This window comes from Stegostoma tigrinum, chromosome 11, assembly GCF_030684315.1.
Source record: "Stegostoma tigrinum isolate sSteTig4 chromosome 11, sSteTig4.hap1, whole genome shotgun sequence".
NCBI lineage: Eukaryota > Metazoa > Chordata > Chondrichthyes > Orectolobiformes > Stegostomatidae > Stegostoma > Stegostoma tigrinum.
In genome coordinates, this window is record NC_081364.1 from 16,564,674 (window position 1) to 16,580,634 (window position 15,961).

The 15,961-nt window shown below is 42.7% G+C and overlaps 1 protein-coding gene across 3 annotated transcripts in view; it reads right to left on the minus strand.

Annotated features, from left to right (window-relative positions):
- Positions 1–15,961, minus strand: part of LOC125460536 (copine-9-like) — a 428,858-nt gene that overhangs the window by 86,497 nt on the left and 326,400 nt on the right. For all 3 annotated transcript variants that reach the window (XM_059649788.1, XM_059649789.1, XM_048548086.2), the window contains 2 exons: positions 15,719–15,782; positions 2,068–2,171 (listed from right to left, as the gene is read on the minus strand). In XM_059649788.1, the coding sequence (XP_059505771.1) occupies positions 2,068–2,171; positions 15,719–15,782 (168 nt within the window). The remainder of the gene's footprint in view (positions 1–2,067; positions 2,172–15,718; positions 15,783–15,961) is intronic.

Genomic DNA, 15,961 nt, shown 5'->3' on the forward strand with positions numbered 1-15,961 from the left:
CAGACACCATTTTGGATGCATAGGGCTCCCACAGTATTGAACATGTGGGTCTATGCACCATAATTTCTAAACAGTTTGTGCTGTTGCTACATGTAACTAGTAGACTAACTTTCCATTCAGTAACAGTCAACTTGAGAGAATAAAGGAGAGAGAGAGAGAGAGAGAGAGAGAGAGAGAAAGAGAAGTAAAAATAAAACTGAGTACAATTTTCAATATAGTGAATATGGTAAGATTAAAATCTAACAGCAAAGCTGAGAGATTTGGCACAGAATAATATATTCAACAGATATGAATACTGGGAAATTGGACAGGATTGGAATACTGCGATAGCAAAGCTGCAAGATTTTGGTGCGAGCACAGCGAGAGCATACCAGGACAAAGCAGCTCAAAATGCAGAAATAATAATTTGAGAAAAAAAGAGTTATGGTGATACTAAAACTGAATGTGGGATATAAACAACATGGTAAACTTGAGAGAAAGAATTGTAGGAAGGAAGAGCAAAAGACATTTATACTGTAAAATTCAGCCCCTATAATTTCATGGGACTCACAGCTCTTTGGATTGTATAAACAGTTCATGCAGGCAGAGGATACAAACTGGTGACTAAATTACAGGTTTGTGCCTTTATTGTGTCCTCTAAATATATGGAACAATTGAATGGGATGGTACAACACACGCTGACAGCATTCCCCAATTCATACTTTTCATACAGATTGGGAAGAGAAGTCAATGAAGAAAAAGAGAACGTAGTCTTGAGATCAATCAGTCAAAAGTTGCTAATGCAGTGATTATCTTCTGCCCTTTGACATTCAATTGCTCACCTTGGTTATTGTGGGAAAAGTAGAAGACACAAAAGAATAGACGTTTTCTCCCCCCATCCCTTAGCCATCAAGTTGATGATTAGGATTTCAACTAATCCTAATGACAGGATTGCCTGATATCTATTCCAATTGTTCAATTACTGCCCAGGTATCAGTCTTTTACACAGCAGTTGGTATGATTAGAAATGCACAGCCTGAAACTTTGGTGGAAGTAGATTTAAAAATAACCTTAAGGAGATAATTGAATAATTATCTGAAGGTCTATTTCAGGGCTATGAGGAAAGCTTATGAGAAGAATTAATTGGATGGAAGCAATTGATAGCCCCAACAGAAATATCCCTGTCACACCTCCAACTCCTCTGGAGGTCTTGTAGATTTTTGGCTATATCCTTGTCAAATGATGCATCCAGTATGTAGCCCAGAAAAAATAAAATGCTTACTGAATGCTTACTGAGTTTATTATTTGAATAGCTGAATCAAAAAGATCAAGGACAATCTAGACCTGTTTTAAGTTGACTTTTCTGATATGGTAGGACAGGATTGGCACTATAGGAGTAAAATCAGCCAGGTTTCATCCTCTTGATTCCAGCCCAAAATTCCTGGTTTGGTGGCATTAGACTATATGAAATAAGAGCACCAGAATACCATCCAGCTCTTCAAGATCCCTCTGCCATGAGTAATGGCTGATCTTCCAGTTCAATGCCACTTTACTGCACTATCCATGTATCTCTGTGATTTGTAGGTAGAAATCTTTAAATCACAGTCCTAAACATGTTTAGCGATTGACCTTCCCCAGCCCAATGGGGCAGAGAATTGCAAAGATTCAATACCCTTTAAGGGAAGAAATTGCTCTCCATGTGAGCTTAGCAGGTGAAGGCAGTTTTATGCTTGGCTGTGATAGGCCCAACAGTCCAACAGATATCTCTTCTCACACATTAAGGATGGTCACTTAGGCAAAGTACCTGAGTGTGAAAAACACAAATGGAGCATTCCATCAGAAAGAAGCTAATGTCTGAAGGAAAGCTCTAGAGGGTGGCAGGATAGCGGGAATATTTTGGTTTTTTGAGGAAGAGGGCAAGATAATAAGAATCTTTCAAATTCACTCAATGTTACATATGGATAAACTTCTCTGATTTCCAATTTGTTTTTGTTATCAGTCTACTTTGTTTACCTAAGCTTAAAGAGAATGGGGGACATTTTGAAATGTGTACAATAAATAATTCACCAATAATACATAGTTACTTACGTCCCATCCTCATTGCTCCGATAAAAGACCAAAAACGGATCTGATTTTCCAAAGAAATCCTTTTTATCCAGCTTATTAGCACAGAGCTGCATGGTTGCAATGTCCTGTAAAGCACAAGATTTCCTCTATTTAAAGAACGCATAATTTTTACAGCACAGAAACAGGCCGACAGGCTCTGATGTTATTGTATGCCACCCAAATCTCCTTCCATCTTACTTCATCAACACTATCAAGTTAATCTGCCAAAGATGACTTCTTCAAGCATTAGTGGCATGATTAAGTGGCTTGCCATTAAAAAGTCTTCATCCTCCTTAGTATACCCTTCATTCTTTAGCAACCAGGTCCAAAAGAGATGTTTTAGCAGAAATTGACAAACTTAAACTAGATTGCCACTGGTTAGTTGGTTGAAGTTTTACAGAGCCATATTTTTAGATCCATTGTCACCCGTGAAAGAGAGAGACAGTTCATAGTATGCTGGACTAATGATAATCAAACTTGCAGTGAAAGCTGCAGAAATATAGGGCTTCTGACCTTCTGTGAGTAAATAAAGATCAGAATGTTTTGGAACTGGGTAACTGTGCAGTGTCATGTATGCTGAAGGGGAATGATTATGGTTGCTTAAGGTGTATTTTTAAAATAATTAAAATGAAAATTGCTTTGTTGTTTAAAGTATTGTTGCCTTTTGACTCAAACTTTTTTTATATTGGTTTTGTTTGTGTCAAAGAAATAGTTACAAAGAGTGAAGTTTTATTGGTAATTTCTTCATTTAGGAGTTATTTGGTAAATTTGGTTACCTTCTGCTTTCCCCAAGGAGTTCCTAATTTTGTGCTTAGTTAAAAAAAGGCTCAAAGAGTAGTATTGCTGAGAGATTTAGAACAGTAATGTACACAAATCTTTTCATATGGCTTAGGATAATAAGGTTGTTTTTCCATTTAGTTGCGATTGTTGTCAATCGACTTGCCAATGTTAGGGTCGCATCAACTTTTGGCGGTGATAAAACTCATAGCAATTTCATTACATAACAAGGTGTAGAGCTGGATGAGCACAGCAGGCCAAGCAGCATCAGAGGAGCAGGAAAGCTGGTGTTTCGGGCCTAAACCCGAAGGGTCTAGGCCCAAAACGTCATCTTTCCTGCTCCTCTGATGCTGCATGGCCTGCTGTGTTCTTCCAGCTCTACACCTTGTTATCTCAGATTCTCCAGCATCTGCGGTTCCTACTATCTCTGGAACAATTTCATAAGAATGCTTTCCCTGGATGTGATGATAATTCCCCAAATGATGCAGCCTGCAAAGACAAATCCAAATAACGTGCAGAGCTATAGGCTCAGAAAACGTACAGATGCTCCTTTTCTGGTATTAAGTGCTAAAGTGAACATGTCCAAATAAGCTGATACAGTAAAAAGTGCAAATTACTGCAGATGCTGGAATCTGCACCAAAACCAAAAAATGCTAGAAAATGCAGCGGGTCAGGCAGCATCCATGGAGAGAGAGCAAACTAATGTTTTGAGTCTAGATGGCTCTTCATCAGAAGTGAAGTATTTTCATAATACAGCAAAATTTTGTGTTACGTGACCCTTACCCAACCAGAATTCTTGAGAAACTGTATTTTCTGACAGCTCAATGTGAGCTTGAAAGCTGGTCATTTTCAGTACTGAGATAATGTGTTGTTTAAAATAAACTAAGAATAATAACAGGGGTTTATAAATCGTCAGAAATTGTTCTTAGGCTACGCATCGAAATTAGCAATTTATTGGGTCAGTTTTGGGTATTGAGCCTGAACAAAGATACTTCGGAATGATAAGCTTCCTTGGAACAACTGACATGAAAACTGCCAGCTCAATTTTTGTTTTGAAAATCTGTATGAAGGATATAGGGTCATTCTGGTCTTCTGTTGTGGGGATTTTAGTGCAATGTCCTGCAATGCCAGGGACCTTGACACCCCAACTGCTTTGCCACTCAACCCTCATTGATAGAGCAGAGCTTTATCTTATGCCCAAAGTAATATAAGTCAGCATTTTAGGTTAAAAGGCTCCACCCACTCTGCAAGCATGCCAGATAAGATTTATCGGTATGAATAAAAATTAATTTTATTCAAATTCATTAGTAGGACTGAACTTCTGCATGAAATAAACAAGATAAAACGATAATTGAATTATTATGCAATGAAAAATAGAATCTAATGAACTGAAAGCAATGAGGTGGGGAAAAGCTGCAGTTGAGAGAGAAAACATTAATTACTCCCTCTTCTAATAAAGCAAGCTGTGGAATTTAAAACAACTCGTACAAAAAAATGCTCAGCTGTGCGTGATATCAAGCGAATGCCATGTAAATCTGTAAATTTCTAAAAACTGTAATGCACAGTAGGTAATGACAAGAGAATTTACGGGCATTAATTAGTTAGCATTTCAGCTACAAATGGCATAAACTCAGGATTATCACTGAAAAATGAATAGGGAATTTGAAACAATTTTAGTCCCATCTAGACTCATAGAATCTCTACAGTGTGGAAGCAGGTCATTTGGCCCATTGAGTATCCACTGGCTCTCTGTAGAACATCCCACCCAGAACCATCCCCCTCCACTATCTCTGTAATACTGTATTTTCCATGGCTAATCCACCTAGCTTGTATATCCCTGGACACTACGGGCAATTTAGCATGGCCAATCCACCAACCTGCATATCTTTGGACAGTAGGAGGAAACTGGAGCAGACACAGGGAGAGTTGAACCCAGGTACCTGGTGTTGTGATGCAACAGTACTAACCGCTGGGCCACTGTGCCACCCTCAGAGCATTATTAAACCTTGCAACTTTTGCAGCAGAAGCCATCCTGGTGATATTCACTGTCCACAGAGTGGGAATCTGTAATGTTGTATTATCCTTCAGTAGGTACTAAAGTTAACCTGCAATCTGAGCCAGGAAGAGGAATGTTTGCTAGGGAGTGCATCAATGCAGATTGGGCACAGTCGTCAGGACCGAACTGCTGCTTTAACTAAAGGTGGAGCTATTGAGTCCAGTGGCAGTTCATTAATTCCATGAGGGAGTTCACTGCAGTGAGAATGGCTGGGCTATTTGCTGTCATCATCTCGCCGATGACGGCAGAACAACATGTCTGATCTCTAACATGAATGCATTTCTACTTTGACATTATTGAGCATAAGTGTTATTTTGAAAGAGGCAGAAGAAAATTACTTTTTCCTGAAGTCAATTTTGGTCTGGCCCCTCTGACCACACTAGGTGACCCCTGCAGATTGCAAAAGAATAAACCAGATTTTGAAATTGCTGTGCAGTCTCAACTGTTTTTGATTTTTACTCTCTTGTTGCATGCTACTATTGTATTTGTTCGGCTTAATAAAATATTAATGGAAAACAGGCATGAAATATTACTTAACCTCTGGAAAATGCTCTAACAATTCTTGAGACTTTTATATGAAATATCTGACGTTACTCATGGTCTTTAGGTGTTGTGCCATCATATTTCCTTTGTTCCTCCACCATCACTACATGCCTGCAGGATCATACTAATGAAACACGACAGTTTGGGAGAACTGCATCATTTTCTCTCTGCTGTAGATTCAGGGGCTCATCTCATTACCTATTGAAGGGGAATTACATGTGCAATTGAAAAACATTATTATCAAATCAACTTCAGTTAGACATTATAAACTGAGGTTAGCAGAATCTCAGAAATGTTTTTGTGATTTTTGCAAGGTCTGCCAATTAATGAGGGAGATAAAATTTTTTGCAAAAGAAATGGCTTTCCTACATGGAGTTCATAGCATATACAAGCTGTGTGAATACATGGCATAACAAGGTGTAGAGCTGGATGAACACAGCAGGTCAAGCAGCATCAGAGGAGCAGGAAAGCTGACGTTTCGGGTCTAGACCCTTCTTCAGAAAATCTAGCTTCATTTTCTAAAGAAGGGTCTAGACCCGAAACGTCAGCTTTCCTGCTCCTCTGGTGCTGCTTGGCCTGCTGTGTTCATCGAGCTCCACACTTTGTTATCTCAGATTCTCCAGCATCAGCAGTTCCTCTGTGTGAATACATATAGCCCCAGGAGCAAAGATAACAAAGTGTGAAGCTCGATGAACACAGCAGGCCAAGCAGCATCTCAGGAGCACAAAAGCTGATGTTTCGGGCCTAGCTTTTGTGCTCCTGAGATGCTGCTTGGCCTGCTATGTTCATCCAGCTTCACACTTTATTATCTTGGATTCTCCAGCATCTGCAGTCCCCATTATCTCGAGCCTCAGGAGCCGATTACTTCATCGCCTGCAAAATGCCGCAACTTTTGAAAGCACGTCAATTTGCAGCTCTTGTCCTGGAATTTCTTTAATGTATTCCTGCTTTTTAAGACTTATTATTGTGTGTGCCAATGTGCTTGCATTGTGAGACACTAAATATTCTCCTAACTCCTTCTCTCATCCTTAAGATTATGACGGTTACACAAAGCATTACTGACACTTCAATAAGCAAAACAAACAATCAAAAATTGGGCGTGACATTAGGAAGAAACTGAATTATGCTGCTGTTTTAGGATAAATTGGACTAAGTTATTGTGGTTGTACCTAAACCAAATAGACTGCAGCAGGTCAAGAAGGCAGCTCGTCACTACCTCTCAAGGGCAAATAGAAAAGGGCCATAAATATTTGCCCATTCAGCAATGTCAACATCCCACGAATGAAAAGCCTTGCTTAAAGGATTGCAAGCCATTTGTTCCTCATCAAGCTGGAAAAAACTAGAATCAGTTTACATTCAGACACTTTCTCCTTATTTCAACAGAATCAGCAAAATGACAACATTTCAAATGGTTTAGAATATTTTTATTGGGATTGCAAGAACAGATTCAAGTCTGTGAGAATCGGAATTGTACCTTTGAAAAACAAATGGATTTGATTTGAGTAGGAATCTAAATCCTAAAAAAAAATTGAAACAGAAACCCAACTCTCTTTAGACCCATTCATTTAAAGGAGATTGGATACGAGATGGGCAGCCAATCAGCTCACAGAAATGAGACTAGTAATTTAGATATTCCAATAAGGCTGAATATCATCATTTTAAGAATTATTCTATTTGAAGCCACAGTCAACCCGGTTTTTGTGATCTCAGGAAATCTGACAGATGACTGGAGGCAGCAAGGTCTGAATCCTTCTGGTAGATGATTTTACAGCACTCTTGTGGATGAGTGCATACTCAAATTCAACAAGCGATACAGTAAACACCTCCTCACCACAACATCTATCTTCCCCCACCCTCCACCCCACTGTGATCTCACTCCCCTCTCATTCAGGCTGGCTTTAAAAAATAATCATGGTACATGATCTGATTAATCTTGCACTGAACAAGAAGGGAATTTAATGAAGTGGATGAGGTGAAAGTATTCTCTCTAGTGGTGCGGCTGGGGGTTCAGAATTGTCAAATTGAAAGTAGACAATTTAGGAGTGAAACTAGGTCTGCTTAACATAAAGGATAGCCCAAATCTGCAATTTTCACCCTCATGAAGTTGTGTATGCTTAGTCAACTGCAATTTTCAGAACTACGGGCGGCACGGTGGCTCAGTGTTTAGCACTGCAGCCTCACAGCGCCAGGGTCCCGGGTTCAATCCCAGCCTCGGGTAACTGTCTCTGAGGAGTTTGCACATTCTCCCTGTGTCTGCGTGAGTTTCCTCCGGGTGCTCCAGTTTCCTCCCACAATCCAAAGATGTGCAGGCTAGGTGGATCGGCCATGCTAAATTGCCTGTAGTGTTCAGGGGTGTGTGGGTTATAGGGGGATGGGTATGGGTGGGATGCTCCAGGGGGCGGTGTGGGCTTGTTGGGCTGAAGGGTCTGTTTCCACACTGTAGGGAATCTAATCTAATCTAAAATGATTGATCAATATGTGCGAGATAAAAATTATCAAAGGATATTGAATAATAAAGGGTAGACCAGCCATGGTCAACTAAATAGCCGAACAGGCCTGTCTGATTGTTGCTATATTCCCAGATTATACTATTAAAGTCATTTTACTTAGGGAATTTAATAGATTAAAAATCTATATTCACCTGTTCAGGTTCCTTGCATTAAGTAGAAAACTTCCACTTTTATGATCTCCCAAGAACAAATTTAAAAAATCTGAGTAAATTGTTTCATCGTGATCATCATGTCCCAGCCTTAATTTCTGATGCATCTTTGAGTCACAATTGACTTGTCTTTGCGACATCAACTTTGAAATATCTTTTTGAAAAAGTTGCACTGGTTACCTAAATCATCTATTTGTTTATTGCTATGTACAGTGTGACAATGCTCAAATCACAAAGGAGGCTGGATATCTTTGCCTCCTACAAGGTTCTCCTAACCAGTCATACTCATCGTGAGAACACTTGTGGAAACAATATTTACATTAAGCTACATCAAACATAAATGGGAATTGAAAGTACATGAGGGAATGAGATGGAGAGACAAAGCACATTACTCGAAATTACACGCTGGCCTTCATAACAAGAGGAATTGAGTATAGGAGCAAAGAGGTCCTTCTGCAGCTGTACAGGGCCCTGGTGAGACCGCACCTGGAGTATTGTATGCAAATTTGTCTCCAAATTTGAGGAAGGACATTTTTGCTATTGAGGGAGTGCAGCGTAGGTTCACGAGGTCAATTCCCAGAATAGAGGGACTATCATATGTCGAAGGATTGGGGCGACTGGGCTTATATACACTTGAGTTTAGTAGGATGGGAGGGGATCTGATTGAGACGTATAAGATTATTAAGGGATTGGACACTCTGAAGGCAGGAAGCATGTTTCCGCTGATGGGTGAGTCCAGAACCAAAGGACACAGTTTAAAAATAAGGGGTAGACCATTTAGAACAGAGTTGAGGAAAAACTCTTTCACCCAGAGAGTGGTGGATATATGGAATGCTTTGTCCCAGAAGGCAGTGGAGGCCAAGTCTCTGAATACTTTCAAGAAAGCGATGAATAGAGCTCTTGAAGACAGTGGAATCAAGGGTTTTGGGGATAAGGCAGGAACAGGATACTGATTGTGGATGATCAGCCATGATCATAATGAATGGTGGTACTGGTTCGAAGGGCCGAATGGCCTACTCAGGCACCTATTGTCTAAAGACAGAAGCTTCACAGACATGGAAGGATGAATATAAATAGTACAGTTACAAAACATCATAGGTATGAAGTATAGAACAGCTAAAGGATTAGTTAGAAAAGAGAAGGCAATAGTAATTGGGCAGACATAAGGGGATAAAAGATGGACATGGAAAACCAGAAAAAATATACCATTTGATTTTATTTTCTTTTGAGTGATATAAGCATTGCTGGCATAGCCAACTCTTGTGCCCTATTTACATCTGTGGAATTCCTGCCCAATGAGGCAGTTGAGGCTGCCTTGGTGAATGTTTTTAATGTAAATACAGATTTTTGAACAGTAAAGGAAATAAGGGTTCTGGTGAGTGGGTGGGTAAGTGGAGCTGAGTCCACGAAAAAGCCAGCCATGATCTTATTGAATGATGGGCCAGCTTCAATGGGCCAGATGACCTACTACTGTTCCTGGTTCTGATGTTCTTATGCTCTAGTTTTCCGTGGAGAGGTTGATGGTGATTCTTGGCTTTATTGAACAACTGGTGCACATCAACCCAGAAGGGGTTGCAGGTTTATGACCCAATGATGTGAACAATGGTAAGATAGTTCCAAGTGATATAGTGAGTGCCTTGAAGGGGAATGTGCAGGGGGTAGCTTTTCCATCTGTAGGCCAAGATGGTAAAGTCACAGGTTTATAGTACATTCTCTAGAGTGTTAGAGGATCCTTGGGATGAACTGCCGTGGTCCATCTTATAGATTGTATACTTTGCTGCGATAATGATGGAGAAAGTCAATATTTAAGATGATGTATACCGGATGTCAACTAAGTGAGATGCTCTGTCTTCGATTGAGCTTCCAGTTCAGCTTCTGGTCAGCGGTAATCCCCAGAATGTTGATACTGGGGAATGTAGTAATGGTAATGTCAATGGAAGACAGTTGGATTCCCCTTTCTAAGAGGTGGTTACTGCCTGACAATTATGTAGGCCAAGCGTGCAGGTTACTTTACCCACTACAGATTGCTGGGGTGCATAATTCTGGAGCCTTGAATTAAGTATCCCATTCTTGGTGGCAGTATTTACTCACAAGGTGGCAGTCTGTTCCACATATTAACTCAAGCATCGAGAAGTGAAGTCTGTAAATTGCTGTTTGCGATGTCAGGGTAAATTTAAAATGTTTGTATGAGATTTCTTTGTCTGTTTTTAATTTTGAACATTACAATATCATTGTACACTTGTACAATAATATCACAAAGATTAATTTATAGTATCTGGTGTTTAATTTAGGATAAGTAGGACATAGAATATTGTCGTGCATCCCGTACATCTCAGATGTCCTCATTTTTCAAGGGCCACAACCTCCACCCCCGAGTGGTTGAGAATGCCCTCGACCATGTCTCCCGCATTTCCCAGAATGCATCCCTCACACACTCTCCCCGCAATAACAAGCAAAACAGAATCCTCCTCATCCTCCTGTACCACCCCACCAACCTCCGGATCCAACGCATCATCCTCCGACATTTCCACGATCCGCAGTCCGACCCCACTACCAAAGACATTTTTCCCTCCCCACTCTTATCTGCCTTCCGGAGAGACTACTCTCTCCGTGACTCCCTTGTCCGCACCACACTCCCCTCCAGCCCCACCACACCCGGCATTTTTCCCTGCAATCGCAGGAAATGCTACACCTGCCCCTGCACCTCCCCCCTCAGCCCCACCCTACGCCCCAAGAAGACTTTCCACATCAAGCAGATGTTCACCTGCATATCTGCTGATGTGGTATACAGCATCCGCTGTACCCTCTACATTGGGGAAACCAAGCAGAGGTTTGGAGACCGCTTTGCAGAACACCTCCGCTCGGTTCGCACTAAACAACTGCACCTCCCAGTCGCAAACCATTTTAACTCCCCCTCCCATTCTTCAGATGACATGTCCATCATGGGCCTCCTGCAGTGCCACAAGGATGCCACCCGAAGGTTGCAGGAACAGCAACTCATATTCCGCTTGGGAACCCTGCAGCCCAATGGTATCAATGTGGAACTCACCAGCTTCAAAATCTCCTCTATACATCCTCTTTCTGCCTTCCCCTCTCTCCCTATTTATTTCAGATCGCCCTTCCCCTCCCCCATTTCTGAAGAAGGGTCCAGGCCTGAAATGTCAGCCTTCCTGCTCCTCTGATGCTGCTTGGCTGGCTGTGTTCATCCAGCTCTACGCCTTGTTATCTCAGTAGGATATTTAGAAGCTCAGAGGAACAGAGCAATGTTGGGTTGTTTGCTCATGGATCTCTGAATGTGGCAAGGCTGGTTAATCGGGTAGTTAAAAAGGCATACAAGACACTCGCCTTCATCAGTCAAGTTATAGATTACAAGACCAGGGAGGTTATGTTGGAGCTGGACAGAGCTTTGTCTAGGCCACAACTGAAGTACTATGTGTAGTTCTGGTCACCACCCTAAAGGAAGGGTGTGATTGCACTGGAAGGAGTGCAGAGGAGATTCACCAGGCTGTTTCCTGGGGTGGAACACTTTATGTATGAAGAGAGGCTGAATTAGCTTGGTTTGTTTACTTTGGAGCAGACGAGGTTGAGATGGGACCTGATAAAGGTGTATAAAATTATAAAGGTCCTTGATAGGGTGGATAGAAAATAGCTGTTGGCCAGAGTTGAAGGGTCAATAACAAGGGGGGAAGACTTTTAAGGTGAAATGCAGCAGGTTTAGAGAGGAGTTGAGGAAAAACATTTTTACGCGGAGGATGGTGGGTGTCTGCAATCAACTGTGGGGGTGGGTAACAGAGATAAGTAACCTCACAACCTTTAAGAAGAATTTCGACGAAGAATTGAAATGTCATTAAATTCAAGGTTATGGGCCTAGTGCAGGAAAGTGGGGGCACAGTAGATTTAGTGTAGATTGGCAGTACAGATTCAATGGGCTGAAGGGCTTAGTCTGTACCATATGATTCTACATTTCAGTAAATTTGTCACTTTTTCATTTTCCATCATGCCTTTGGCTCACTTCCTCTAATAAAGTCTAAACGTACTATTCTTCAGTTTTTTCATAGCTTCTTTGAGTAGAACATACACAGGGTCTTGCATCAGAACGACTTGGAAGTCAAGCGATGCCAGGTTATAGTCCAACAGGTTTATTTGAAATCAAAGATGAAGTGGAGGGAAGCACACGGGCACAGAATTTATAGGTTAAGACATAATGACAAGATAATTCCAGGTAATTAAGTGTCAACAGACAACAGTCATAGAATCCCTACAGTGTGGAAGCAGGCCATACAGCTCATCAGGTGAACACCGACCCTCCGAAGAGCATCCCATCTAGATTCACCCCTTACCCCAGCCCTGTATTTCCCACCCTAGACACCATGGGCAATTTAGCGTGGCCAATCCAGCTAAACTGCACATCTTTGGGCTGTGGGAGGAAGCCAGACCACCTGGAGGAAGCCCACGCAGGCACAGGTAGAATGCTCAAACACCACACAGACAGTGGCCCAAGGCTGGAATCAAACCGGGTACCTGGCTCTGTGAGGCAGCAGTGCTACCCAGTGCAAGTGGAGTGTACACATGCTGAGTAACAGCGTGAGTGATCAAAAGAGTCAAATGGTGTGAGCAAAGTGTCAACAGCTGAATAACAAGTGAAGGGATGACCTATGATCTGATTAATTAAGGCAGAGAGATATTTACAACAAGTCAAAAATAAGATGATGATAGAGACAAACCAAATGGCTGGAATAATATGATAGGTATTAGAGTTGCATGATGGGGGTCTAACCAAAGTAATGAGTAATACAAAACTGTACAAATTAATTAAGGTGAGCGAAGATAGCAAGTTATCAAGCTGATGGTGTCAAAACAGAACAGTAAGGAAGATTTTACAAACACAGTTCAGTCTGTCGGCAGTCCACTGACACCATTTGTATTTATCTTTTGACACTCTTAATTACTGAAATTATCTTACCATTATCTTGTTGCCTATATATCCTGTGCCTGTGCACTTCCCTCCACTTCACCTGATGAAGGAACAGCGCTACAAAAGCTTGTGTTGAAATAAACCTGAAATATAACCTGGTGTGATGTGGCTGCCATGTCATTTTGATGCAAGATCCTGTGTACCTTCTGCCCAAAGTAACTATCAGAAAACTGAAGACTTCTGACTTTGTCCACCCCAGTCCAACAGAGGCACGTCTGCATCATCAAAATGAATGACATTGTGAAATTCTGTCAATTTTTGATCACCCACTTTGTCTTCCCACCGTGGAAGAATGTGCAGTTAAGCCATTATGTGGGGTCAGAGCAAATCAGTTTCTTCAAACTGCTCCTCCCACAATTAGAGATAACAAAGTGTGGAGCTGGATGAACACAGCAGGCCAAGCAGCATCTTAGGACCACAAAAGCTGACGCTTCGGGCCTAGACCCTTCATCAGAAAAGGAGGGTTGGGGAGACGGTTCTGAAATAAACAGGGAGCGAGGGGGAAGTGGACCGAAGATGGATAGAGGAGAAGATAGGTGGAGAGGAGAGTGTAGGTGGGGAAGTAGGGAGGGGATAGGTCAGTCCGAGGAGGACAGACAGGTCAAGGGGGTCGGATGAGGTTAGTAGGTAGGAAATAGAGATGTGGCTTGAGGTGGGAGGATGGGATAGGTGAGAGGAAGAACAGGTTAGGGAGGCAGGGACAAGCTGGGCTGGTTTTGGGATGCGGTGGGGAAGGGGAGATTTTGAAGCATGTGCAATCCACATTGATACCGTTGGGCTGCAGAGTTCCCAAGCGGAATATGAGTTGCTGTTCCTGCAACCTTTGGGTGGCATCATTATGGCACTGCAGGAGGCCCAGGATGGACATGTCGTTAAGGAATGGGAGGGGGCGTTAAAATGGTTCGTGACTGGGAGGTGCAGTTGTTTATTGCGAACCGAGCGTAGATATTCTGCGGAGTGGTCCCCAAGCCTCCGCTTGGTTTCCCCAATGTAGAGGACGCCATACTGTGTACAGCAGATGCAGTATACCACATTGGTGGATGTGCAGGTGAACATCTGCTTGATGTGGAAAGTCATCTTGGGGCCTGGGATAGGGGTGAGGGAGGAGGTGTGGGGGCAAGTGTAGCACTTCCTGCAGTTGCAGGGAAAGGTGTTGGGTGTGGTGGGGTTGGAGGGGAGTGTAGAGCGGACAAGGGAGTCCCGGAGAGAGCGATCTCTCCGGAAGGCAGACAAGGGTGGGGATGGAAAAATGTCTTTGGTGGTGGTGTCGGATTGTGGATGGCGGAAGTGTTGGAGGATGATGTGTTGTATCCGGAGGTTGGTGGGGTGGTATGTGAGGACTAAGGGAATTCTCTTTTGGCGGTTATTGCAGGGGCGGGGTATGAGGGATGAGGTGTGGGAAATATGGGAGACTCGGTTGAGGGCGTTCTCAACCATTGCGAGGGAGAAGTTGCGGTCCTCAAAGAATGAGGACATCTGGGATGTGCAGGAGTGGAATGCGTCATCCTGGGAGCAGATGTGGCAGAGGCGAATGAATTCGGAATGGGGATGGAATTTTTGCAGGAAGTTGGGTAGGAGGGGGTGTATTCTAGGTAGCTGTGGGAATCGGTGAGCTTGAAATGGACTTCAGTTTCTAGGTGGTTACCTGAGATAGAGACAGAGAGGTCCAGGAAGTTGAGGGATGTGTTGGAGATGGTCCAGGTGAACTTGAATTTGGGGTGGAAGGTGTTGGTGAAGTGGATGAACTGTTCAAGCTCCTCTTGAGAGCACGAGGCAGCCTCGATACAGTCATCAATGTAACGGAGGAAGAGGTGGGGTTTAGGACCAGTGTAGGAATGGAGGAAGAGGAGGGGATTAGGGCCAGTGTAGTGTTAGATCCACAAGTAGATCTGCATTTAGTAATCCTTTGCATCCGCTGGCAGCCAGTAGGAGAGATGTGCTCACAAAGATCCACTGAAGGGAAACATAATGATTGTAATGAGGTCAGTCAGGCAGACCTCATAGGATACAAGTTCCCGGATTGAGGCTGTTAACCCTGTCCAATCGGGGGCCCTGGCTGACATAAGAGGATGAATGTCAAGGATATCTGACACAGAATGCCTGACTCAGTGAGAGGCAGTGCTTTGTCAAATACTATACATTTGTAAATGAACGGTGACTAATGATGGGATGCCAGTCTCTGAAGAGTTATTTCGAGAAACACGTGGATTCTGCATGCTGCTGAATCCCAGTGGTAGATCCCTTCTTGTCACCAGTCCTGCAGATCGGGAAGCAATGGCCCATCAGGGGAGGGGTAGAGCAAAACACGCGCTAGGACAAGGAGAGCAATTTTGACAATCTCACAATCTTGTCAGCTTTCTGAGCTACTGTGAGTGCCTGGGCCATGTTAATTTTATGGCGGCTGTGGAGCACTCTGACTTAGCTACAAACTCACAGCATTTCAAAATTTATTTTGCTAGATGCCACATCTGATCAGTCTGGCTTACCAAGGAGAAACATGCAGACATTCAGTCAGACAAGACTGTTATCCGGAGATCTCACAGACATGCATCTGGCAAATAACATTCCCTATTGCCAACACACACTCCGCTCAGAAAACTGAGAAAATATTGCCAGCACTGACCCGACAGTTGCTCAGTTCTTCTGCAGACAAGATCAGCGTTCCACATTTTTTGCCAGGGACGCCCCTGGAGAGAGGAAAAGAGAAAGAACACACCATCATTCATTGAGCAAAAACAACACAGTTTATAATAAAGACCCAGAAAGATGACAGATTGAGGCCTGGGACTCCTCCTACCACACACAATTAAAGAATGACATTTCACCTCTGAGACTTGTGGTGGCAGCTTTGCACCTTGTTAAAATA